The 26,478-nt window shown below is 49.8% G+C and overlaps 1 protein-coding gene across 2 annotated transcripts in view; it reads left to right on the forward strand.

The window, feature by feature from the left end:
* ACACB (acetyl-CoA carboxylase beta) overlaps positions 1-26,478 on the forward strand; it is a 68,421-nt gene that overhangs the window by 25,450 nt on the left and 16,493 nt on the right. For both annotated transcript variants that reach the window (XM_016208752.2, XM_087828484.1), the window contains exons 12-36: positions 462-625; positions 1,767-1,917; positions 2,027-2,130; positions 3,125-3,206; positions 3,967-4,112; positions 4,860-5,010; positions 5,960-6,094; positions 7,746-7,892; positions 8,840-9,028; positions 10,430-10,530; positions 12,072-12,160; positions 12,250-12,374; positions 13,073-13,186; positions 13,371-13,484; positions 14,007-14,096; positions 15,657-15,775; positions 17,063-17,200; positions 17,982-18,081; positions 18,162-18,269; positions 19,860-19,916; positions 20,137-20,178; positions 21,192-21,407; positions 22,792-22,947; positions 23,746-23,949; positions 24,232-24,387. In XM_016208752.2, coding sequence (XP_016064238.2) covers positions 462-625; positions 1,767-1,917; positions 2,027-2,130; positions 3,125-3,206; positions 3,967-4,112; positions 4,860-5,010; positions 5,960-6,094; positions 7,746-7,892; positions 8,840-9,028; positions 10,430-10,530; positions 12,072-12,160; positions 12,250-12,374; positions 13,073-13,186; positions 13,371-13,484; positions 14,007-14,096; positions 15,657-15,775; positions 17,063-17,200; positions 17,982-18,081; positions 18,162-18,269; positions 19,860-19,916; positions 20,137-20,178; positions 21,192-21,407; positions 22,792-22,947; positions 23,746-23,949; positions 24,232-24,387 — 3,198 coding nt within the window. The remainder of the gene's footprint in view (positions 1-461; positions 626-1,766; positions 1,918-2,026; positions 2,131-3,124; positions 3,207-3,966; positions 4,113-4,859; positions 5,011-5,959; positions 6,095-7,745; positions 7,893-8,839; positions 9,029-10,429; positions 10,531-12,071; positions 12,161-12,249; positions 12,375-13,072; positions 13,187-13,370; positions 13,485-14,006; positions 14,097-15,656; positions 15,776-17,062; positions 17,201-17,981; positions 18,082-18,161; positions 18,270-19,859; positions 19,917-20,136; positions 20,179-21,191; positions 21,408-22,791; positions 22,948-23,745; positions 23,950-24,231; positions 24,388-26,478) is intronic.

The following is a 26,478-nucleotide window of genomic DNA, read 5'->3' on the forward strand; positions in this document are numbered from 1 at the left end:
GGGGGCAGGCCACAAAGGGACTTAGGTGTGTTAGCATCAGCAAGGCCAACACTAGATTTGTTTATCTGCTGGAGTTTTCATAACCCAGAATTGGAAATCCCATGCTCTTTCATTCAAACCTTTTATTATCGGCAATGTCAAGAGTATAAAACCAGGGTGTACCTCCACTCGGCTCCATCGGTGATCACCGTTCTTCCATGTTATATCTGTGCGCCCTCCCCCATCCCAACTTGGTTGTTGTTATTTTCTTAAAATAGTTTTTGTAAAGTGAAAATTAGACGAATTGACATGCTCACGTGATACACCCACAGCCCAGACGAGACGTATCGAAGTTTCCTTGATCATGCTTAGTTTTGGGTAGCGGCGGGGGTTCTTGGGTTTTCCTAGGATTTAATTCTGATGAAAATAGATCTGGAGTAACGATTACTTCCATTTTGCTTTTTTTTTGGTCTGGGCTGCAGGGGTTTAAGCCGAGCTCTGGGACAGTCCAGGAACTGAATTTCCGCAGCAGCAAGAACGTGTGGGGTTATTTCAGCGTGGCTGCTACTGGTGGCTTGCACGAGTTTGCTGATTCCCAGTTTGGACACTGCTTCTCCTGGGGAGAGAACCGGGAAGAGGCCATTTCGTCAGTATCTCCCTTCTTTCCTTCCTTCCCTCCTCCTTCCGTCCCTCTCTTCTTTTAAGACACTCAGAGTTAGCCTGTGGCTTCAGATGCGGTAGCAAGTTAGGAGATCGAGGGAGGTGAAGGACACAGCAGACCCCGTTTAAATACCCTGTGCTGAAGTCCAAGAACAAAGTCTGCCCTCTTCCTGTATTTGAGATCCGTGAAGTAAAACGACCTCACCAAGGTCATTGCTCTTGAGCTTATTGCAGGTCGAGCTTGAAGGAGATCCAAAGAATGTTCAAGGTGATTCCAAAAGTTTAAAAGGTGCTGAGTACTATAGCACTTTTTAAAAAGGTGTGTGTGTTTGGGGGGAAACTCCTTTACATTTAAACCTCATAAGTAGTTCCCGGAGAAACACGCATTTGCAAAGAGGCCCCCGAATTCCAAAACACGTCTTATCTTTTTTTCTGCCTTGACCTGGGGGCAAAAAGGTCAAAAACCAGTTCACATGGTGATTAATGTTCTTGTGTCGGTGGGTAAGTGTCCTTTAGAGTGAAAAATCCAAAAGGCATTGTGGACATTTTATTTAGAAAACATTAAAATCTATCTTGCCTGGGCTCTTAGCCATGATTTAAATCGAGTTTGGTGGTTTTGATGAGTGGGCTTTCTTTGCCAGCTTCAAATAATTAGTTTTCATTGTGCTCAGCAAAAAAATTGAGACCCTTGATGCTCAGGGAAGATTGCAGCAAATAAGAATTAATAGGGGGAAGGAAGGAGGCCAGCTGGCCCAGCATGTCTCATGCTGTGGGACATGAAGATTTGAATAGGCCCAGCGGGAAAGAGAGGCAGAATGACTGGCTGTGGTTAATTAGAATTATAATCATGGTAATTAATTACATTCATAGCAGTTGACAGTTATTGATCAGTGCCTGGGTGCTTTATATGGACTGTCAAGGTTATTTCCCCATTTTCCAGATGAGGAAACTGAGGCCCAGGCAGTTAAGTCACTTGCCCAAGATTACTCAGCCAGTAAATGCTGGAGCTGAGATTGACCCAGGGTGTTTGACTCAGGACCCTCTTAACTTCTGTGCTGTTCTGACTCTCTGGGAACCATGTGGGAACCCCATATGCTAACTGGAAAAACAATCCGTGTGCCCTCAAGGAACATGGTGGTGGCTTTGAAGGAACTGTCCATCCGGGGCGACTTCAGGACCACTGTGGAATACCTCATCAACCTCCTGGAGACCGAGAACTTCCAGAACAACGACATCGACACGGGGTGGTTGGATCACCTCATCGCTCAAAAAGTGCAGGTGAGGAGCTGCACCCGGCTCCCCTTCGATCACAGAGACACCCCCACCCCCCGCACAGCTCCCTGGGGGCCTGGTTGCCATAGGTACTGAAGTGCGGGGTCTTTCCTAGGCTGAGAAGCCGGATATCATGCTCGGGGTGGTGTGTGGCGCCTTGAACGTGGCCGACGCGATGTTCAGAACCTGCATGACGGATTTCTTACACTCGCTGGAAAGGTGGGGCGCGTGGTGACTTCCTCCCCTTTGGGGATACGTGTTAGTGGCGAGAACATGCTTTGTTTGGGTGCAAATCAGCCACGAGAGATTGAGCAACCCCCCCCACGTGCTTGCCTCTGTGTCATTCCTTGGAGAAACCTGGGCTGCCCTGGAAGAGGCTCAGGGGCCGAGATTCTCCAGGCCAAGGCAGCAGTTAAAAGACAGCCGTGCGTTGATTTGTGCTGACTTGTGTTAGGTATGTCATCCCACTCGGGAGCTGAGAGCCGTAGGATGTGAATTTTGGTCTCTCCCAGACCGTCCCCTGAATCAGAAGGTGGCAGTGAAATGGCCCAGCACAGAAGAGGCCGGGTGCCTACTGTTTGGATGAGCCAGGGTTTCTCAGCCTCAGTACCGCTGACATTTTGAGCTGGGGCGTTTCTTGTTGTGGGGCTGTCCTGTGAGGTGTGGGACGTTCGCACCCCTGCCCCGCTCACAGCATCTCCACTCCTCCCAGAAGTCACGACAGTCAGAGCCAGCGTGCTGACCATTATGGGACCACGTGACATTCAAATATGTCCCTAGACGCTGCCAAGCGTCCCAGAGCTGAGAATCCCTGTGACAGACAAATGAAACTACTCAAAAGAGATGAAAAGCGTAAAAATTTCTAGCTCTTCGGTTATCATGCTTTTGAATGGAGATAGAATTACAGTCCGTGCGCCAGTTTCTTTCACAAGCAGGCAGCAGGGTTTCCACATACAGAATTTTCTGGGAAGAAGCCTTTGTGGATTTAGCTTCCTGCAAAGCCCTTTTGAAATTTCACATCCTTCAGAAAGTGCCATTTCCTTAAGTTCTGAGTCATGTCGGCTTCCTTGGTATGATCCCTGTTTTCTTGCCTTTTAATCAGACGCAGCTTTTCTGCGGGACAGCCGGGTGCGTTGGTGCTTCAGTCCTGGGGGTTGGCTGCAGAGCCCTCGGTCGCTCCCAGGGCTGACCGCAGGTCTGTCTTCTCTTCCAGGGGCCAGGTCCTCCCTGCAGATTCTCTGCTGAACACCGTGGACGTGGAATTAATTTACGGAGGCATTAAGTACATTCTCAAGGTAACGGCCTGTGTTTCTTGGATGTCTCCAACACTCCGGAGTCCGGAGGGAGTTTTTATTCCTCTGATGAGCCATCCCTGGAGTGGGTTTTCTCATGCTCAGGTCCCAGGGTGCCCCATGCAGCCCATGACCTTGAAACCTGAACACTTTGGGTTTGAGAATGCACAGGCTTGAGCAATACGCATGAGGCATGCTGGAGCGTGTGTTAGTTTCTGGTGGCTGCTGTAACCAAGTTCCACCAACCGGTGGCTTCAAACAGTGACATTTATTTTCTCACTCTTCTGGAGGCCCGAAGTCCAGAATCAAGGTGTGGGCTGGGCCCTGGTCCCTTTGAAGACTCCAGGGGAGAGCCCGCTCCTGCTTTGCCAGCTTCTGCTGGTTGTGGGCAGTCTTTGGCGTTCCTGGCTCGTAGACCTCCCTCCAGCCTCTGCCTCCTGCTTCCTATGTCTGTCTGCTCTGTGTGTGTGTGTCTGTCTTCACATTGTCTCCCTGCTGTGCCTGCATCTCTGGATCTGTTCTCTACAAGAACACATCAGGTTGGGTTTAGGGCCCACCCTAATCCAGTGTCACCTCATCTTAACTAACCGCATCTGCAAAGGCCCTATTTCCAGATAAGTCACATTCTGAGATGCCAGGAAGGAGCACAGTAGACACCAGTTCTAGCTCCTGGCCTGGGGCAGGGACAGAGATGCTGTTCCGGGGCCGCAGGGACAAGCAGACATCCTGAATTCAGGTGGGGACATTGAGCTTGTCCCCGCAGGTGGCCCGGCAGTCTCTGACCATGTTCGTCCTCATCATGAACGGTTGTCACATCGAGATCGACGCCCACCGGCTGAATGACGGCGGGCTTCTGCTGTCCTACAACGGCAACAGCTACACGACCTACATGAAGGAAGAGGTCGACAGGTGCGTGGGGGCTGGGCCGCAGAGCCGACTCTGTTCCGTGGGGGTGAAAAATACGAAGCTGCCCGGCTGGTGTGGCTCAGTGGTTGAGCATCGACCTAAGAGCCAGGAGGTCACGGTTTGATTCCCAGTCAGGGCTCATGCCCCATGGCACGCACTCATCACTCGATGAAATGTGGGCCACCCACTGAGAAGGCATCGAAGACTCTGGCCAAGGAGAGTGAGGTGGGGAGGGGTGGGGTGCCAGGGACCCCATGTCTGAAAAAGCTTCAGTGAGAGAGTAGAGTCTCCCTCCCCAGTTCTTGATCCAAGAAGGCACACTTGATTCACCCCAGAGCCATGACTTATTCCCTCTTTTTAACCCATGTTCTCTCTGCCAAGAATATTCAAGATTACTGTAGGCTCCACCCATGGGGCATGCCCTCTCCAGTTCAGCCATCACGTGAAGACTTATCGGCAGTAAATATTTATGGAGTAATATTTATTGATTGCTCTCTCTGTGCCTGTTGGAATTATGTCAGTAAAAGGAACTAGCTTTCAGCCAGAAAAGGGTCCTACCCTTTGCTCCACCAATTCACTCCTGATCTGCTTGCCATGACTGTAAAATGCCACCACTTGGGAAAGTGGAGTCCCCCAAACTGCACCCAGAGTGACACTCAGGGCTGCCTTTAGGGAGCGAGATACTGTAGAAAGCCCGACTCAGGCGCTGGGCCGATGGTCCTCCCCATCCCCTCCCCTCCTCTCCCCCAGTTACCGGATTACCATCGGCAACAAGACGTGTGTGTTTGAGAAGGAGAATGATCCCACCGTCCTGAGAGCGCCCTCGGCTGGGAAGCTGACGCAGTACACGGTGGAGGACGGTGGCCACGTGGAGGCTGGGGACAGCTACGCTGAGATGGAGGTGAGCGCAGAGCAGGACCTCGGGGGGTCAGCGAGGCCTCCCCTGCGCAGCCCCCAGGCCCCCGCTCCCCAGGGGAGGGCCCTTCAGCATTGCTTCTGCAAATGGACCTCACCTCTTACCTGGGCCACCGGCTGCAAATTCCTAAGAGAGCCAGTGTGCAGGGCTCAGCCCAGATTCCCCGCAGTATTTAAAGGGAAAGCCTCAAAAGTGCACACCTCCCTGGCCATGAGCAAGAACTGATTCCATAGTAGTGATGGTGGTGATTAAAAAGCCTTAAGCCAGCACTTGCAAAGCACGTGCCATGTGGCAGGCACTATCCACAGAATGATGCTCGGGGGGCTGGGCTTGCAGCCCAGGCCTAGCTGACCTGGATGCCCACGCTGGGACCTGCTGAGCCAAAGGAGCACTGTGTTGAGTGTCTGCCGCCCACACCACAGTAACAGAACTCATCATGTCCACGAATCCAGGCTCTCGGGTCACGTAAAGGGCCTGATGACTCACTGTACTATGAGCACAGTCTTTATTTCACAGTGTTCCCCAGAGAGTTTCTTGCTGCCTTGAGAAAAGGAGCATGTCCCACAATGCACCACATTTTAGGAACGTGTATGTTGATCACCCTACATAATATAGTTTTATAGATTTAACTGTAGTTCTAAGAGAGATGCTTTACTTCCTTTTGGAACTAAAGATCAGTTTCCATATCTGTAAAATGGGCACATAAAACCTCCCTCCCTGGCTGGCTTTGCAGATGGAGGTGATTGGTGAACGGCACTGCGCCAGGTGACTGCTAGTTCCCTCTGTCCTTTCAGTTTGAACTCTGTTCAGGGAGTCAGTCTATTTAAATGACGCAGGCCCTGCTCCAGAGTTACTAGTTCTGAATGACACTGGGTGTCACACACACAGGCGAGCCCTGAGGGGCTCCATCTCATGTCTTCTTTCTGCAAAACAGGTGATGAAGATGATCATGACCCTGAATGTGCAGGAAAGCGGCCGGGTGAAGTACATTAAGCGCCCGGGGGCCGTGCTGGAAGCGGGCTGTGTGGTGGCCAGGCTGGAGCTCGACGACCCATCTAAAGTGCACCCGGTATGTAGCGCCTGGCACGGCCATCAGGCTGGCTCAGGTGCGCGCACGGCCTCCACCTGCCTGTCCAGTGAGCCGGACAGACTTGAGGCTCCTGACTTTCCTCCTGCCTCCCCGTGTGCCCCCGAGCCAGCGTGATGGGCGCAAACATGCCCTCCTTTGCTCAAACCCCTCTCAGTGACTCCCCATCCCACTTAGAATAAAACCCAAGTTCTTCTGATGACATACAAGACCCCAAGTAAGCTGTCCCCACTTTCTTTGGCTTTATTCTCTCACATTCCGTTTTGCTTAAACAGGACAGACCCCTCTGCCTGGAGGACCTTCCCCCAGTGTTTTCAGGGCTCACCCTCTTCCCTCCTATGAGCTTTTGCTCAAACATGCTTGAGGCATCGTGGGTCCTCAAAAAACCCCACAAGTCTTGCTGATGACTATTTACACCCTTCTCAGTAGGTTGTGCAGGCGGGAGGTAGCTCGTCCTTCATCCATGTATTGTGCTTTCCTCTACAATTCATAGTACACATGCCCAGGAAGAAAGCTGGAAAAGGTTTTAGTTTTCTTTTAAATATGTTTTTATTGATTTTAGAGAGAGAGGAAGGGAGAGGGAGAGAGATGGAAACGTTGCTCGGCTGCCTCCTGCACGCCCCCTACTGGGGATCAACCCTGCAGATCAAACCAGCCACCTCTCGGTGCGTGGGGTGACGCGCCACCAACTGAGCCACGCCGGCCAGGGCTAGAATAGAAAAGTATTTTTAAAAATCAAATTGTTTCTTTTCTCCAGACTATGCCATTAGTTTTATTTGTTTTCTTCTCATTTTTTTCATTGCTCTTTTTCGGGGTCTCCCAAGGATAGACACAGACTGAGGCTTTTTAGACCCCTGGGAAGGTCTGTGCGCCTGCAGTGCGATTCCTTTCAGCCAACATTTCCCGGGCTGGGTGCACGAGACAGGGCCGGGCCACCCGTCCCTGCAGGCTCATGCCCGCCTAGGGGATGATCCCTTGTGATTCAGTGCGGTGAGTCCAGTAAGGAGACTGCCCTTGGCCGCCTGCAGCAGGTTGTGGAGAAGGGAACCCTCCCGTTAGCTCTTCGAGGACAGAGGAGGGTGGGGTGGGGGCAGGAAGCTGAGGGCTCCAGGCCAGCAGAATGGATGCCCCAAACCTCCTGGGTCTAGTGCCTCATGCATAGCAGGCGGTCAGTGGGTACTTATAGAATAAATTCATACATAAACCGGCACATTAAGTCCATCTTGTCCTTTTGGGGGAGCTTTTTATGTTTTGATCCACTATGGCTAAATGTTTTTGATTTGCAAAAACCAGGTACATTTGTATGAGAGTTTTATAAATGTTTATCCTGCTAGGTGTTTATCTTTGGGACTCAGTAGAGACTGACAATAAATAGAGAAAATAGAGAGATTATCTTCGTTAGAAAGCAGAGCAGAACAAAGAAATCCAACCCCCTCCAAAATTACTTGGGGGACATAATCTGCTATGATATTTACAAGGGGGAGATTTGGAAAACCCATACGTTTTTTTCTGTTTTCTCAGGCTTCATCCTCAGAATGGTGTACATGTGGGGCACAATAGATCTGGTCAGCCCTCGGCATGTCTCAGTCGGAGGCCACGGTGTCCTTGACCTCTGGTTCTTGTGTCTCATCAGGCCAAGCCGTTCACAGGAGAGCTCCCTCCCCAGCAAACTCTGCCCATCGTGGGGGAGAAACTGAACCACGTCTTTCACAACGTCCTGGAAAACCTGACCAACATCATGTGTGGCTACTGTCTGCCGGAGCCTATTTTTAGCATAAAGGTGGGTCACCTGTGAAGGGTGGGTATGTATTCTACACACGTGTGCAGGTCCCCGTGATGCGCTAGGATTGACTCCATGAGACCCGAGGTCTTTATTGAAGTAAACAACAGGAAAACGGTCAGTTCTCCGTTGTTCTCACAGAGGACCCTTTCCTCCGTTTGATTGTACACATCAGGGTACTTTTTCTCTTTGATTATAAACTGTTGTAAAAGTGACAACTGGTGCAACACTGAGAATATTCATGTAGTGAATTAAGAAAGGAGTCAACATGGGTCACCCTTTTATTTTTAATTTTCAAAAATATTTTTATTGATTTTGAGAGAGAGAGAGAGAGGAAGGGAGAGGGAGAGAGAGAGAAACATTGATGTGAGAATGCAACACCAATCGGCTGCCTCCTGCATGCCCCCCACCGGGGATTGAACCGGCAACCTTTCTGTGCACGGGGTGACATCCAACCACCTGAGCCACACCGGCCAGGGCGTGGGCCACCCTTTTAAAGAGAGGAGGAAGGCACTTTGTTCAGAAATGCCATGGTTCCCCATCCCAGAGTCCTACTGTCTGCTCACTCTGTAGAGAAGTAAGTTCTCAAGTTCGCAGACCTCCCTGAAAGACCCATGACAGTAAACCTGACATCGGTAGTGATAAAACTGCTGCATCACAGTAAATCCCAGGATAGCAAATCATGGTGATAGGTAACAGCGGCCAACCCCTTGTCTAGTGCGTTCTGTACGCCAGCTACTACTCTAAGCACTTAAAATTTATGGTCATTTAATCTTCCCAACAACCTATGAGGTAGGAGCTCTTACTACTTCAGTTTTACGGGTGAGGAAACCAAGGCACTCGAGTGCGTGGGGCCTGGATGGGTTGAGCGTGTTGGGCGCCCTGTGCTGGGTGGGAGCGCCCACACCCTGCAGGGCCTCGCGCCAATGCTGTGGTCCCCGCTGCAGCTGAAGGAGTGGGTGCAGAAGCTCATGATGACCCTCCGACACCCGTCGCTGCCGCTGCTGGAGCTGCAGGAGATCATGACCAGCGTGTCGGGCCGCATCCCCGCCCCCGTGGAGAAGGCGGTCCGCCGGGTGATGGCCCAGTACGCCAGCAATATCACCTCGGTGCTCTGCCAGTTCCCCAGCCAGCAGGTATGTGCCCCACCCCGGCCCACGGGGGTGCTCGAGCCAGGCCAGGCGGCTCCTCGGGAGCTCAGCTCCGGGGCGGAGGGGCCTGCTGTCCTCTGATTGAATTGGGCTTCCCGAGCCCCACTCACAGCCCGAGATGTCGGGGGCTGGGAGTTTCCTTTGGAGCCTTCTCTGTGGAATCCCAGCGTTTCCCCCCAAGCAGAGCTGTTGAGATGAACATAAACAGTTATTAGGCCTCACTCCAGAAAACTCGGATTCAGAAAGGAGGCAGCAGCTGGTACAAACAGAGCGTTTTCCAAAAAGATGCTGGCTAAAATAATAGTGGAAGGAAACCGTTTCAGGTCAATGTGAAAATATCTAAATCTAAGAATTCTGCATTGGCCTTTTTTGGTTTTTTGGTTGCTTTTATCAGGCATTTTTAAGATAATCTGTATTTAGAAGAGCCCCCTCTGCCAGTTGCCCTTTGCGCCCTCTGTCTGGTTAGAAGGGCCACCTACCATCGTCATTCCCCGCCCACACCTTAGGGACTGGGGAAGCTAGAGGTCATTGCCAGAGGTCATCCGCTCTGGAGATTGGACCATTGTTCCTCCATAAAAAGGAATGAAATACTGACTCATGCCTCATGGAAGAATCATGAAAAATGGTCGGTGGAAGAGGCCAGTCACAAAAGACCACATGTTAGGTGACTCCATCTACATGGAATTGTCCGGGATGGGCAAGTCCCTGGAGACGGACAGCCGGTCACTGGTCGCCAGGGCCTGGGGCAGGGGAGCCGGGAGTGGCTACAGGGTTCCCTTAGGGCTGATGAAATACTATCAAATCAGATAGTGGTGACTGTTGCACAATTCTGTGAATATACTGAAAACCACTGAGTTAGCTGTATACTTTAAACAGGGGGGAATGTTTTGATCTATGGATTATTTCTCAGCTTAAAAATAAAAGCAAAACTCTAAAGGACCCCAACTGAGAAAAGCACATGTGCAGACCCTCCAGGAATTTGTCAATGATGCAGGTTTTTTCATTAGAAATATTTTTGTTGCCAAAAACAGTATACCAATAACATTCAATCTGATTATAAAATAGGACACCCCCCCTCCCCACCCAACATCCCTCCTCCTCTTCTGGAGCTTTCTATTTGCGGAGAGGTGTAATGCCAATGGCTGTACGTCTTCGTAGGGTTATTGTCATTCTGGGCTCTTGAATTCCTCAAGCAATACCTAGAGTGGGATGAACAGAGCCGTTTCTGGGTGGCCAGAGGGCTTTGGGACTGGAATTTTATATTTTTTCAAATGAGCCTCGGTTGGGACTTCCACGGGAGCCTGTGGTGGGCCCTTTGGATGACTTCTGTGTGGCAACCAGATTGTGTGGCTGTGAGGGCCAGACCTGTCCTCTTTCCCCATCCAGATAGCCACCATCCTGGACTGCCACGCGGCCACCCTGCAGCGGAAGGCCGATCGGGAGGTGTTCTTCATGAACACACAGAGCATCGTGCAGCTGGTCCAGAGGTGAGTCCTGGGCCCTCCGTGGGCTTCAGTTGTCACACTGAATCGTCCTGTGGATTGCACCCGGGCGGTGCTCTGAGGTTCTTTTAAGGGCGGGCTTGAACTAAGAGATAGCGCATAGGGCCCGGTGACCCTGATTATCACAGTCCTGGCATAGCCATTCCTAACAGTGGAACCCTGGGCAAGGCACTTGACTTCTGTGGATCTCAGTTTGCCAGTTTGTAAAATGGGAATAAAAACACCTCATGCACACTAAGTCATTCTGAGTTCTAAGTGGGTTAATTTTTGTACAGTACTGATAGAGTCCATGTGGCAGCTTTGATTATGGGACAATGGGACGAAATGGCTTTCTGTGCTGCAAAGGACTTTACAAGTGATCATTGCAGTTTGGGGCATCTCTGTAAAGGAGAGTCGATGGGGAATTTACATTCTTTCTTAAGTAGCTGTTGAGCAGGGAGAACTATCCGATGATAAAAAGAATTGCCATTCTGCATGAAAATTCTCCCCAGCAAGAAAACTTTGCTTATGACAGGACAGAAGCATTCTCAGACTGGAACGAGTTAATTCAGCTCGTGTGGCCCAGGTTCCAGAAATGACCAGAGGTGCAGAGAATGTAGGACTGTAGGAGATGCCCCAGCTTTTCAGCAGAGTCCTGGCTCACGGGGACTCGTATTGACAATACAGTATTGCAGCTGATGAATCTTAGTGTGGATTCCTCACAAAGAGAGTTTCACCACCACGGGCCAGGAGGGGTGTCCCTCCGCAGGAGACTTCGACCTCTAGCCTTAAACCCATCCTTTAGCTTCAGAGAAATGCCAAGAAGAATTGAACAAAGGATAAATGAACTGACTTCCCTAGCAGATTTTTCTGTGTTGAACATAAATATCAAAGCTCCATCCTAGGTTGTATATTTTTAAAATCGCATTTGAATAAGTGGGCGTTATAGTTTCTTCTCTTTTGTTGTTACTCGGTAATGCTGGGGTTAAGCTGGTTTCAACTTCTCTAAAACTCAGTGTCGCACCTCCTGAGGAACTCCATTCCTTGTGTTCAGACATGATCAAGAAGAGGAAATGTTTTAGGGAACGTCTGGGTTAAAATCTGGTTTTAAAGGGGAAGCGAAATTTATAGGGACCTCTTGGTAAATGTCTTGCAAGTCATCTTTTTTTTCCAAAATTGTCTTTACACATTGGATGGTTAATTGAAAATTTTTCTTTTCAACCATGCATGCAAGGCTGACTCCTTTCAGCATCCCAACTCTGTAAGTGTTTTCCCTTCTCTCTGGGGATGGGGCAGGCGCCTTCCAAAGGCTCAGCTTGGCCTCCGGTTTGATGTTTGACCTTGGGCAAGTCACTGCTCTCTTTGCCCTCCAAAGTTAGTGCTAACGAATCAACTCGAGCATCCCTCCCAGGTCTACGGACTAAGGGGGTGCATCCCCCACACACTTGATTAGTTTCCGTCTTTTTGAAACCCAAAGCCCTGCCTGCAGATACCCAGGCGCCAAGAAGTGGAGTGGGTCATTAAGGCGGCCTTCCCTTCCCCCCCAGGTACCGCAGTGGGACCCGCGGCTACATGAAGGCGGTGGTGTTGGATCTCCTGAAAAGATACTTACACGTCGAGCACCATTTCCAACAAGGCAAGAGTTGCCAATGGCACTGGTGACAAGCCCACAGGGCGAGAGGAACTCCGAGCCTGACCGCCGTGCGGCCTTTTGTCTCCCTCTAGCCCACTACGACAAGTGCGTGATAAACCTGCGGGAGCAGCTGAAGCCCGACATGTCCCAGGTGCTGGAGTGCATCTTCTCGCACGCGCAGGTGGCCAAGAAGAACCAGCTGGTCATCATGCTCATTGTAAGCAGGAGAGCGCAGCTCGGGGGCCTGCGGCTTGTTCTGGGAAGGGTCAGAGAGTGAATATTTTACACTCTGCTGGGCCTGTGGCCTCGGGCCGTACTGCTCAAAGCTGCCACTGTACAGTGTGAGCAAACGTGCGAGGCTGTGTCCTGATGATCTTTGTCAGCCACTGGGGGAGATCATAACCAACACCTGCAAAGCACCTACTGTGTGCCAGGCACCCCTGCCGTGATGGGGCAAGGCATATGCCTCCCTGGGCCTCAGTTTCCTCATCTGTAAAATGGGGGTGGTGATAGCAGCTCCTCAGAGAGTTGGGAGAATTTGGGGAGATGAATGTCAAGGGTCTAGCTCCTTGCCTGGCACATCGTAAGCACCCCATAACCGTCGGCCGTTAGAAGTGATGCAGGCACAGCTTAGATGTATTTTTTTTTTACCAGGTACTTAGGGCATGATTTGGGGTGGATGAGTGAGAGAATGAATGAATGAATGAATGAATGAATGAATGAATGAATGAATGAATGAATAGGGGCGCACGGTGGAAAGGGGGAGGGTGTGTGCCTCAGGCTGTCCCAGGTGTCTTCAGAGGCCCGGCAGCTGTCTGCTTTGTCAGGGCAGCCCTGTCCCTGGCTGAAGACGAGTCCTGGCATGTTTCCTTCTGGTGGACAAAAGCCACTTAGATTCTGTTTGTCCCCCCAAAGGATGAACTCTGTGGCCCAGACCCTTCCCTGTCAGAGGAGCTGACCTCCATCCTTAACGAGCTCACTCAGCTGAGCAAAAGCGAGCACTGCAAAGTGGCCCTCAGAGCCAGACAGGTAGGGCTGTGGGACGCAGACCCCACCGTGCATGGGGGTTGAGGGGTGCCGTCTTCCCACCGTGCTTGGCCCCCACCGTGCACAGCCCCTCTGCTGCTGTCCCTGTCCAACCCGATGGGCCCGGCCCTTGGCTTCTCCCCTGTGAGGCTGGCTCACCCCAGCGCCTCCGTCCCCTCCCCGCCAGGTCCTGATTGCCTCCCACCTGCCCTCCTACGAGCTGAGGCACAACCAGGTGGAGTCCATCTTCCTGTCTGCCATCGACAGGTACGGCCACCAGTTCTGCCCGGAAAATCTCAAGGTGAGGCTGTCTCCATCCCTCCACCTTTCACAGAGCAAGGTAGTGGCCCAAGTGGGGCCTGGGGGGAAGCGGGCTCCCCAGCCCTCAGTGTGCTGCACCTGGGTGCGGGGCACAGTCACAAATACCAGAGGTTTAGTCCAGTGTGGCCGGGGCTGCCCAAGGGGGTCTCAGGGGAGGCTCAGGCAGCAAGGCTCCCCAGGAAGGATGATTTAAATAATTCAGGTGTGATGGAGCTTTGGCAGCTGCAAGCCTCACGTGGCTGAGGCCCCGCTCCATCTTCCCAGGGCTCCCCCGCACCCTACTCTGCCCCATGTCCTAGCTTCCAGGCTCGCCCTCTGCGTCTGGGAGCCCTGGTGCAGTCAGCTCAGAGCCGCTTCCACATTCAGATCTTACGGGCCTGGGGCGCTGGCAGCGTTTGGTGCTGACACCACTGGCTTCTCTCCCTTGCTCCCACCCCTCCCACTCATCTGACTATTGGTTGAAACTTATTAACATTTACTTTTCTCTTCCCATTTCCTATAGAAATTAATACTCTCGGAAACGACCATATTTGACGTCCTGCCCACTTTCTTCTATCATGTCAACAAAGTCGTTTGCATGGCATCCTTAGAGGTGAGTGGGAGAGGCCCCTAGAACAGCACAGCACCGCACATGCCAGCTCCAGCATCCACGCGCCTGACCCCAGGCCACCCACCTTGCAGACGTGATCTTATTTTACGGATAAGGTAGTATCGTTACTTGCCCCTTTTTACAGAGGAGAAAACTGAGGCTCACGATGCAGTGTGCAGATGATGTTTTGTTGAGTTGTGCACTTGAAACCTGTATGGTTTTGTGAATCAGTGTCACCCGAGTAAATTCAGTTTTTGAAAGATGAGCTTTGTGAACATGGCATTTGTACTTGGTTCCTTGAGATGTGCAACGTTTTATTGCTGCTCTAAATGTGTCTGACCCCCAAGACCATGCCCAGGTTTGCTGATCGCTCACAGGGTGCAGCATATAGCTGTGCTCAGGGCAGGGACTTATTGCAGCCAAAGGACCCAAAGCTCAAGCAGCACAGGGAAAAGATGCCTGGGGAAACCAGGTCAAGCTGCCAGTGGCCCCACAGGCACTCTTAATTCTTTGAGCAACATGTTGTGACAACATGCGTGAGATGAAGCTCGTTAGAGACTCAGCACCCAGGCTTTTAACTGGGGGCTGGTCCCATAGGCACCCTCTGTCTAGCACACACCAGAATTCTAAACTCCCAGAAAGAAAGCACATAAATCATACAGTTTGCACAGTTTAGGTGCCATAAACCGTTTTTATCAGGCATCGTGGGAAATATCCCCAAATCCAAGTTCCCAGATGCAGTCTTGCAAATAGGACCTTGGGCCAACCTTGCAAGCAGGTCTTTCAAAGGACAGCAATTAGGTCTCTATGTTAACTCTTACTGCATTCCTGATTTTTCCTATTCAGTTAAAAGAACTCCCAATGCTTAAACTCTAGGACTGTGCTGTCCAATATGGCAGCCACTGGCCACGTGTGGCTAGTGAGCACCTGAAATGTGGCTATTCTGAATTGACCTGTGCTCTAAGTATAAAATACACCAGATTCCAGAGTCTTAGTATGGAGAAAGAATTTAAAGTATCTCAATAATTTTTTTATATTGATTACACGTTGAAATGATGATATTTTAGGTGTTGGAGATGAAACTAAGTTATTATTAAAATTATTTCACCTGATGCTGTTTTAAAAAGTGGCTATTAGAAAAATTTAAATTAATTTAAAATTGCGTACGTGGCTTCTGTTCCATTTCTATTGGAAAACACTACTCTAGAGCAGAAGTTAGTAAACTACAGCCTATGGGCCACATCAGGCCCCCTGCTTGTTTTTGTAAATAAAGTTTTATTAAAACAGCCATGCCCATTCATTTACATATTATCCATGGCTGCTTCTGTGCTAGCACAGCAGAACTGAGTAGTTGCGATACAGATGACATATCCCCAGAAGCCTAAAATACTTACTCTCCAGCCCTTTGCAGACAAAGTCACATTCTGAAATGTGAGCAAAAAATTTGCTTTAACTGCTGCTGAGAGATAATTTAGAGGTCATTTCTCCAGCCTGAATTTTCTCAGGTTTTGAGGGCACTCCGTCGCCGCTGAGAGAATGCTCTCTGTGCTGCTCCTCCATTAGGTGTATGTGCGGAGGGGCTACATCGCCTACGAGTTAAACAGCCTGCAGCACCGGCAGCTCCCCGACGGCACCTGCGTGGTGGAGTTCCAGTTCATGCTGCCGTCCTCCCACCCCAACCGGTACGCCGCCCACACCCGGCTGTGGCTCGTGTTCCTTTTCTCCCCGACCGCTGTCGTCCTTTCTCTGAAGGGACCCAGCACGTATGTCTGGGGAGATGTCAGGGACACCACCACTTCCCTACTGTGGGATCTCCTTCCATCTCCTCATGATTTCAGGGGTATCTTCTAGGAAGACACACACAGGCCCTGCCCCACCTGGGTTGAGGGGTCCCCAAGAGCACCCCCAGGTTCATTCACTAGGAAAATTTATAGGACTCCGTAGATAGTCGTGTTCACCACTGTGACTTATTACAGTGAAGGGACACAAAAGACAGTCAGCAAAGATAAAAGGGGCGTGGGGTCAAGTCCGGAGGAAACCAGGCACACCCTTCCAGGAGTCCTCTCCCGGTGCAGTCACGCAGGGCACGCTTCATTCCCCCAGCGCCAGTCGTGACCACGTGTGGGGAATGCTTTCTGCAGCTGGTTAGAGACTCGGTACCCAGGGTTTCCACCGGGAGCTGCTCACGTCGGCACCCTCTGCTGAGCACATACCCAAATCCAGGGTTCAGGGGGAGAGCAGGTGCTCAGCATAAACCACACTGTTCAAACAATTTGGGCACAGTGAGCCTCCCTTATCATTTAGGGGATGGTGGCATCCTCTCCAAGGTCCCAGATACCAGCCAAGGGCCAGCTTTGCAAGCAGCCTTCCTTAGGAGAGCAGCCTCAAGCCAGCTCCACTGACTCTTGTCTGCACCCCATCTGATAAACACCCCCTCCCCACTTGGTTCCAGGGCCCAGTTGTGATGTGCCCAGGCCACCCATTTGGGTCTGCTCCCGATGCACAGCCAGTCCTGGGACAGTGGCTAGCTAAACTCTAATGAGCTGCTGGCCTTGGGGCCAGTTTTCGTTTCTGGCAGGTGTGACGGCTGGGGCGGGGTTAAGGGAGTAGAGGCCTGGAGAGTGTCTCAGAGCTGAGCCTGCCCCTCACCAGGCTTCCCGACCAGGGACCCTCCAGGAGAAACTGACGCTGAGAATGTTCATTCTATTTGGCCAAGTTTACTACTTCAGATTTACCTGGGGACCCTGTTGGGACTAGACTTGTATGCATGCATCATTCTTTCATTCATTCATTCACTTGTTGACCTAGAGGTCCTCAGCCTCTGGCCTCACCCCCTCCATCTCCAGTTTCATGCCCCCCTTTTGGGGAGAGCTCTAATGCTGGCTCACCGAAGTTTCCAGGGCAGGAGAAGCTGCTGGGGCCAGACCTTCAAGCAGCAGCCTCCTCCCTCACCACCCATCCCCCTGCAGGATGGCTGTGCCCATCAGCATCACCAATCCAGACCTGCTGCGACACAGCACCGAGCTCTTCATGGACAGCGGCTTCTCCCCACTGTGCCAGCGGATGGGTGCCATGGTTGCCTTCAGGAGATTCGAGGAGTTCACCAGGTACCCAGTGTGGCCCGGTTTCCCAAACACACGGAGGAGAGGGGCCAAGTGAACTTTCTCTGACTTCCCTCTGTTCATGTGTCACATGGGGTGGAGGTGTCCCAGACACATGGCACAGCAATTAATAATAACAATTTAATCATATTATAGCCAAGAGTGTGGACTTTCGTGTCAGCCCGCCTGCGTGTAAATTCTGGCTCTGCGCTTCCTAACTGGGAGACTCTGAGCAAATTACTTGACCTCTCTCTCTGCCTTAGTTTTCTCATCTGTATAATGGGAATAAGAGAAAGGCCTATTTCATGGGGTCACCAGAAAATGAAAAGTGTCATTGACATTTAAAGTGTCATTGACATGTAAATAACACGCTCAATAAATGCTGGTGGTCAGTCCTGCTATAATTATCGCCCTTTTCAACCCTTTCCTGCGTGTTTCGCATTGCGCTTGGATTATCTTGTGCCCTCACAACAGCGCTGGAGCTGTAGTGATTCCGTCAGTTATCCTCAGTTGACTCGGACGCAGAGTGAGGCTAGGAGGGTCTCCTAGCTGGTGAAAGGGGGCCCCAGCTGATGCCCCAGAGTTCAGACAGCCTTGCTTTTACTCACGATCTCGGATCACACGGGCTCTTTCTTCCCTTTGGGAAAAGACCGCGTCCGTGGTGCCTTGGACCTGATCAGGAATAGAATGAGCTTGCAGAGTGGTGGTTGGGGAAAAGGGCTCAGGTCCGACCTACGGCCATGAGGGAGCGGCCCCTCAGCCCTCCCTCTCGGCCCCGTGTCCCCAGGAACTTTGATGAAGTCATCTCCTGCTTCGCCAATGTGCCCAAGGACACGCCGCTCTTCAGCAAGGCGCAGACCTCCGTGTACTGCGAGGAGGACGGCAAGGTGGGTGCCGGCGCGGGGAGCCCCGAGCAGGGCGGGCCGGCGCCCCGGGTCCTCTAACCCGCCCTCGTTTTCTCTCCCAGAACCTCAGGGAAGAGCCCATCCACATCCTGAACGTGGCCATCCAGTGTGCCGAGCACGTGGAAGACGACGAGCTGGTGCCCATCCTGCGGACCTTCGTGCAGTCCAAGGTACCCTGGGCGCGCCCTGGTTCTGGGCCCCTGGGGGAGGAGGGCGGCTGTCTTGGGGAGGGGTCCCGTGCGCCCGAGACCTGCTGAGTGTTTCAGAGCCACAGAGCTGGCTTCTCACCCCTCGTGGCAGTGACCTTGGGCAGAGGTGACTGAATGTGACAGAGCCTCGGCTCCTTCCCTGTAACATGGGGATGGCATTTCTCTCTCTCTGGGTGTTGCAGTGATGAAATGACGCAGTGTTTATACCACTTAGCACAGAAACACATTCAATGACTAGTTCTGCGTTTGGTGGAACTTTGTTGGAATAACCCAGAAAAGTCACAATTTTGACATCCATGCTCACTTACCTTGACATCCATATATGCAGATAACTGCATGTTGCTTTTATAAACGTGGTGGCCGTCGCCAGCGTGTATTCTCACCCTGGCAGTAGGGACAGCTGTTATGTATGCTCAAGGACCTCAGCTGCAAACAAATGCGGAGCAGCTTGGCAGGTGTAGGTCGTACAAACAACAGGAAGGCGCTGTGTGACCTCAGGCAGGTTACTGTACCTCTCTGACCCTTAGTTGTCCCATCTGTAAAATGAGATGCTAAGATTCTTAGCTCATATATAATCAGATCTACCAGCCACACTGTCTGGCTGTTAGTTCTTGACCCTCCTGGCTTGGTCTTAATTGCATATGTGTTGTAGTCCCTGTGTTCTCTTGGTGGACTGGACACCTCTTACCTTCTCTGACTTGATGTCCCTCAGAGGACCTGGCCTGGTGCTGAGTCATGGATAATGCCATGGAAGATTAGGGACATCACTGTTAGTGACTTACGGAGCCTTTGCTTGGTTAATCAGCAGCTAATGATGTTCATTGTAGAACATGCTTAAGATACAGACAAATCCAAAAAGTAGATTTTAAAATAGAACCCACAACCTCTCACTATCCAGAGGCAGCCACTATGAAAGTATTGGCATGTTTCCCCCTAGCCTGTTTCTTCTTTTTTTTTAAACAGAACATTATCAATATGTTTTTTTAAATATGTTTTCATTGATATTTAGAGAGAGGGTAAGGGAGATGGAGAAGGAGAGAAGCATTGATGTGAGAGAGCAACATTGATCGGTTGCCTCCTGCATGCACCCCTACCAGGGACCAAACCCACAACCTGGGCATGTGCCCTGGCCAGGAATCAAACCAGCAACCTGCCAGTTTCATTAAAGATTTCATGAAATGTTTAAAAAAGTATGTATATTTTAATATAACATTGAATATAATTCACATAGCGCACTGTTCCCCCATTTAAAGTGTACTGATGCATTCTGGTATATTCATAAAGTTGTGTAACCATTATTATTATAACCCTCCACCCTTTAGCAGTCACTGCCTATTTTTCTTCAACCCAATACTCTCCACCTCTGCCCTGGGCAACCAGTAATCTGTCCAATTCTATGGATTTGCCTATCCTAGACATTTCATAGAAATGGGATCATACAATATGGGGTCTTTTGGGACCAGCTTCTTTCTCAGCTTAATATTTTCAAGGCTAATCCATGTGGTAACACATTTCAGGACTTCATTCCACTGTGTTTGGTTTTTAATGCAGAAAAACATCCTTGTGGATTACGGACTCCGAAGAATCACGTTCCTGATCGCCCAGGAGGTCAGTCCGATTATTCTGTGTATCCTATGAGTTCTCCGTTCTCCAAGACCCAGTGCCATTCATTTGACCTTCACGCTCCAGATTGGGGTGGAAGAGAGCCATTGCTAGAGAAGACGGCTTTCCAAGTGATTCATTCTAGGAGGAGATGGGGTGATTGTTAAAAACATTACATGGGTATTGCTCAATTTAATTGTCGTTTGTATGGATTTCTCTTTTGCAGAAAGAATTTCCCAAGTTTTTCACATTCAGGGCGAGAGATGAGGTATGACCACAAACAGTGCACTGTTCTCTCTTCCCTGGCGTCTGATTTTCAGGAAGACTGTCCCCGTCCGTAAGACATCCCCATATTCTAGAACGAGGCACTTTCGTGCAGGCCCCGCCTTCCTCCGGGGTTGTATTTCCTAGGAGAGCCCCGAATTTCCACGTGGCCCTCGGGCCGCCCACCTCCCGTCCTTCAGTCTCACTACAGGTGCCTCTCCCACGTGGATCATTTTCGTACTTGCTGGTGGACTCAGAAAGATGATCCTCCCAACCTGTTTTTCTTATGTTCTTCTAGAGCAGTGGTTGGCAAACTGTGGCTTGCAGGCCCATTTTTATAAACAAGGTCTGATTGGAACACGGCCATGCCCATTGGGTCACAGGTGTCTGCTGTGACTTTCTAGCTCCAGCAGCTGGACCGAGTAGCCATGATACACCCTGTGGTCCGTCAGTCCTCTGGCCCTTTAAGAAGAAGTTTGCTGATCTCTCTTCTAGAACAGGTGGCCTTGTTTCCGGCATAGATTCAAGACCCATCCAAATTCAGAATTTTAATTTATCCAAAGCCTTACATCTAGGCAAGACCCATCCTTTCTCTAGCATCTTTGTTTTCTCTTCAGTTCAGCCTCAAGCACTGTCAGTTCCTTTTTTTTTTTTTTGAGGACCAGTTTCCATAAGGAAACCAAGGGTCAGTGACTTCTTGAGAGATGCTCTGTACTGTGACAAAGGGAACAGCTTGGTCGGTGCTGGCAGGTGTTGGGAACTAGCTGGGCTCACCCAGGAGCCGAGAGCCTCCTGCCAGCTCACCAGACTTCCCTGTCCTCTGGATTTTTGCAAAATCCCAGATCTCTTGAGCCCTAGGGGTTGCTCACAATTAGATGACATAATGACCGTTACGTTTCAAGTGCTAAACCTGCAAACACCAGGGGTCTGCAGGACAGGATGTGGGCCAAGCAGACTCAGGGTCCCAGTGTTAAACTTGGTGTGTGTCTGTCTGTCTTCTCTCTGGTCGGCCTGCAGTTTGCAGAAGATCGCATTTACCGTCACCTGGAGCCCGCCCTGGCCTTCCAGCTAGAGCTCAGCCGGATGCGCAATTTCGATCTGACCGCCGTGCCCTGCGCCAACCACAAGATGCACCTTTACCTGGGCTCTGCCAGGGTGAAGGAGGGTGTGGAAGTGACAGACCACAGGTTCTTCATCCGTGCCATCATCAGGCACTCGGACCTGATTACAAAGGTACGTGTCACGGGGTGTTTCGTCCTCTGGGCATGCCACTCATGTGTTAGCCTTCCCTTTGTTGAGCTCCTGCTCTGTGCCGGGCCCTGGGCCACACGCTGGGGGTCGCAGGGTGCACTGGGCATACACAGCCTGGCCCTGTGACACTCCAGTCGGGGCAGGCGGGAGGTGGACATTGAAGTGGCCTATTTTCATCTCCTGGCTGGTGGCATGTGGATTTATTTCTTTGTTCACATGGATCTCTGCATGAGAAGAGAACTGAGAGGGTAGAAAGAAGATACAAGTTTAAGTGACATTTGCTGATTGAGTATGTGATCTTTTTTTTTTCTCCATTTAGAAAAGTAGCCCATGATTATGTTTATGTTGTAAAAATTTCGAACAATGCTGAAAACTGCTTCTAAAAATCAGGGGCCAGCCTTGTTGGCGACCCTCTCTAGGCACACGCTTCCATGCAGTGTTGTAGGTATAATGCCCCAGACAGAGCTCAGGTGGACAAACCATTTGAATAGTGTTGCTTTTTTTACTGCTCAGTTACTTATAGACCACGTTCCATGTTAGCAAAGACAATCCACTCCATGCTAGTTCCTTGCATGGATGTACACGTGTGTGCAATTTTTTTATTAATCTCTTTTTGATGGACATTAAGATAATCTCAATGTTTTCCTGCCTCAGTCAAGTAGATATTTTAACCATTTTTATTATTATTGAGGTGCAGTAAGGCCAGCCCAGGAGACAGTTGACATTGAAAAGATTGTTATTCACAGTGCCCAAGAGGAGAGGGCTCGCGATGCCATGGAGGGCCACACGGGGAAGTACCAGGGTTGGTCAGGAGGCAAGGGAGAGGGGGAACTGTGGGCACAAGCCTTTATTATAGTTTTTGCAGGAAGGAGTGGGTGACACAGGGTAGGAGGCCTGGGATTGGCTAGTTTGAGTAATTTCAGAGGACTCTGAGCACAAGGGCTACCCCTAGGTGTCTGGTGCATGAGACTGTCGTGATTAGGGCAGGAGGGTAGTATCCTGGAGTGTGAGGGCCCAATAAAGGAGGTGGTTGGGGTGTGGGCTCTGCATTGGTTGGTTTGCATTTGGAAGGCATGCTCATGAGTGAGTTGTTTACTATCTTGGACTTGGCCAGCTCTGGATGGGGCAGTCCCTCCAGGATCAGCAAGGCCGCAGGTGTAAAAGCATCAGAATGCAGAAACTAAAAGACAGTGAATGCACCAGACAGCCTTTGTCAGCCCTTCGCCTTTGGAGGCAGGGCTCTGCTGTTCTCGCCTGGCACACTTTTTAGAAAAAAGTTTTTTCCTTTCCCTTTGCCTCTCTGAGGCCGGCTGGGAGCAGGCCCTGTGCCCTTTTCCTTAGCGGCTGCCCCTCCCATTTCTGGCAGGAAGCCTCCTTCGAGTACCTGCAGAATGAGGGCGAGCGGCTGCTCCTGGAGGCCATGGACGAGCTGGAGGTGGCGTGCAACAACACCAGCGTGCGCACCGACTGCAATCACATCTTCCTCAACTTCGTGCCCACCGTCATCATGGACCCCTACAAGGTCTTGCCTTTGGGGGGGGCCCTCACCAGGCTTGGGCTCAACTTCCTGGGCACCTGTGGCTCTTCATGCCATGCTGCCTTGGGTAGTGTCTCCTGGCACTCGAGACCCGAGTTCCAGGATGCTCACGTGGGCATTGTACCTCAGTGGCTACAGGTGGCAAACAGACCCTTCATCATTTAAATCTAGAGCCATATTTTAGAACTATCTGTGTTCCAGTGTTCACCCTCCATGAACGTGCCTCATTTTGGGACAACAGGGATGCCCCAAATGTCCTGCAAAACAAAAGTTTGTTCTCTCCCCTGTTCCAAGCTCGGGGGGGGGGGGGACGGACTCCATTGTCCTTTTCTTCATGAGCAGGCAGGGTTTATGGTGGTGATTGTGGGATAAAAGAAGTCCTAGTATATCATCCCGGCATCTGTGGGGTGCAGGGGGCCCTTGCTGGTGCCCCAGCTCCGCCAGTCCCCCCCTTCCCAGGAGAGAAGATGCACAGGCTTGAGATGCACAATGGGGTAAAGGTGGAGTCCCACAGGGCACTAGCTGTCAGTCACCAGCCTCAGGGCCCTCATCTAAAAGGGGCATTAAAATGCCGGCCTCTGAGTCATGAGATGAAATGAGAAAATGGTCTTCCGATGGCCAGCAAGGTGCCTTTGGTCATTATCAGCTAATAGCTGTTGAATACGTACCGTGCCCCAGGCATTGTGCATTCAGTGTGTGCTCATTCCATCACTGTCGGTGCTAGAACTGTTGTGAGTGCGTGCGGGCTGGGCTCTGATGCTGGAATTGCGTGATCTGGGGCAGATCGAGGAGTCGGTGCGGTCCATGGTCATGCGCTACGGCAGCAGGTTGTGGAAACTCCGCGTGCTCCAGGCCGAGGTCAAGATCAACATCCGCCCGACCACCACCGGCAGCGCTGTTCCCATCCGCCTGTTCATCACCAACGAGTCAGGCTACTACCTGGACATCAGCCTCTACAAGGAAGTCACCGACCCCCGCTCTGGAAACGTAAGGCTGGCCGGTCACGGAGGCCCGCGGTGGCCGCCTCGCCTGGCATGCCACCGTGGGGTAGCCGCTCTGAGCTTGATGATAAACGTGTTACTTTCTCAATCCCAGTTGTTCATTCCCCCGGGAAGGAGGCCGATTCCAGTGTTTAATCTATTCGAGGACCATAATGTGACATGTTTTGCTGCGTTTTCATTGAGGACCAGGGGGAAGAAAATTCGGCAGGAGCGTGGTTCTCTGAGACTTGCCTCCCTCACACTCTGTTTCTCTTTCCCTCTGGTCCAGATCATGTTCCACTCCTTCGGCAACAAACAAGGGCCCCAGCACGGCATGCTGATCAACACTCCGTATGTCACCAAGGACCTGCTCCAGGCCAAGCGATTCCAGGCCCAGTCCCTGGGAACCACCTACGTCTACGACTTCCCGGAAATGTTCAGGCAGGCAAGTCCTGCGGCTGAGACGCAGCACGGGCCTGGGTCTCCTTAGGAAGGAAAAGAAATTACACTTGACCTTTGAGCAACGTGGGGGTTAGGGGTTGCTGACTCCCTGTACAGTCGAAAATCCTCATACAGCTTTTGATTCCCCCCAAATTTAACTACTAATGGCCTACTGTTGCCCAGAAGCCTCACTGATAACATAGTGGATTAACACATATTTTGTATGTTACATGTATTATGTACTGTATCCTCACAGTAAAGGAAGCTAGAGAAGAGAAATTGTTATTGAGAAAATCATAAGGAAAAGCAATGCGTTTATAGTATTTATTGAAAAATATCTGCATATAAGTGGATCTGTGCAGTTCAAACCCATGTTGTTCAAGGGTCAACTGTAATATTTGCAATGACTTCCTAGTATTTTTTCTAAAATAAATCCAATTTTACCCCAGTGATAAAGGAATATAATGTAGAAACTTCAGAATATAATCTAGAAGGAAAAAGTGACTCATATATCAAGCACCTGTTACCTGCCAGGCACCATTCTAAGGGTAGATAGACCCTGAGGAAGAGGGTGGGGTCAGTGCCTGAGAGGAACCTTTAGTCCACTTTAAAATAATGTTCTGTTATGTTTTTCTGATTATAAATATACATTGGAAAATACAGAAAAATAGGAATAAGCAAATAAAATTTACCCCGATGTAATATATCCACTGCTGATGACTTCAGTAACATTTTAGTGTGTTTCCTTCAAGCATTTTTTTGATGCCTTTATTTTTTTATGAATTAGGGCCTGTCAAGGAGACTGAACACACTGGCATGATTGGCTACAGCCCCTCCATTGCCTTGTGAATGACGTTCATGAACCGAGGTCACGGCCCTTCCCCTGTAGACAGGAAAGCATCAGTTCACTTCAGGCAAAGGAGATGTAGAATAGTAAGAACAGCTGCTGTTTAAAGTCTGTCAGGTCTGGGCTTGAATTCTGGGTCTGTCCTTTGCTCCCTGTGTGTCTCTGGGCAAGTTCCTTAACCTCTCTGGGCTTCAGGTTCCTCCTCATTTTATAGACTAGTACCTACCTCACAAGATTGTTGTGAGAAATATATATATTTAGTAGATGCTTAATAAATGGAAACTTTTATGAGTAAGAGTGTCATTGTCTGTATCCTTTTGCCTCTGACCTCAAGGGCCATAGGATAAGAAACAGACAAGCCAGGGCAAATCCACCCCTTTCTCTTAGATGAGGAAACCGAATGCTTCAGAAAAGCCTTAAATTTGGAAACTTAGATGAAATAAAGAATTTACAAGAAAAAATATATCTCATCAAAACTGACTCAAGAATAAATAGGAAATCTAAACAGGTTATAAACATTAAAGAAATTGAATTAATGGTTTTAAAAAAATCTATTCACTCAAATTGGGCCCAGATGGTTTCATAACAATTTTTATCTAACCTTCAAAAAATAGATAATTCCCTTTGTATACAAATTGTTTAGAGAGTAGAGGGAAAAAAGAGAATACTTCTTAATTCATTTTATCAGGCTTTATTACCTTAGTATTAATCCCAGACTAAGTAAGGTGTATCTTACTGCTGCTCATATGATTCGATATTAGGAAGTCTATCCATATAATTTACCATTTTAATAGATTAAAACTTAAATTTCTCAATAGGTATAAAAAAGTATTTGACAAGATAGCATGTGTTCATAATAAAACCTTTTAATAAACTAGGAATAGAAGGGAATTTATCTTGATAAATGAAATCAACATAAAATTAATTAAACCTGATGGTAAAATATTAGCGGTATTCTCTTTCAAAACAGCTACAGGGCAGAATTAGCCATTTTCACCAGCTTTATTCATCATTTTTTACTGGAGGTCCTGGCCAATGTAATAAGACAAGAAAAATACATAAAATGATTAAGACAGGAAAAAAAAGCAAAATGGTGTTTTTTGCATATTATATAAATGTCTGTATAAGAATCCAAGAGACTATAGAACTAGATAACACAGCAGGATTGCTAGATACAAGATCAATATACAAAACTCAATTGCATTCTCATAGATCAGCAGAAATTATAAAATGAAATTAGAAAAAACC

Source organism: Miniopterus natalensis, chromosome 20 (assembly GCF_054644295.1).
Source record: "Miniopterus natalensis isolate mMinNat1 chromosome 20, mMinNat1.hap1, whole genome shotgun sequence".
Taxonomy (NCBI): Eukaryota; Metazoa; Chordata; class Mammalia; order Chiroptera; family Miniopteridae; genus Miniopterus; species Miniopterus natalensis.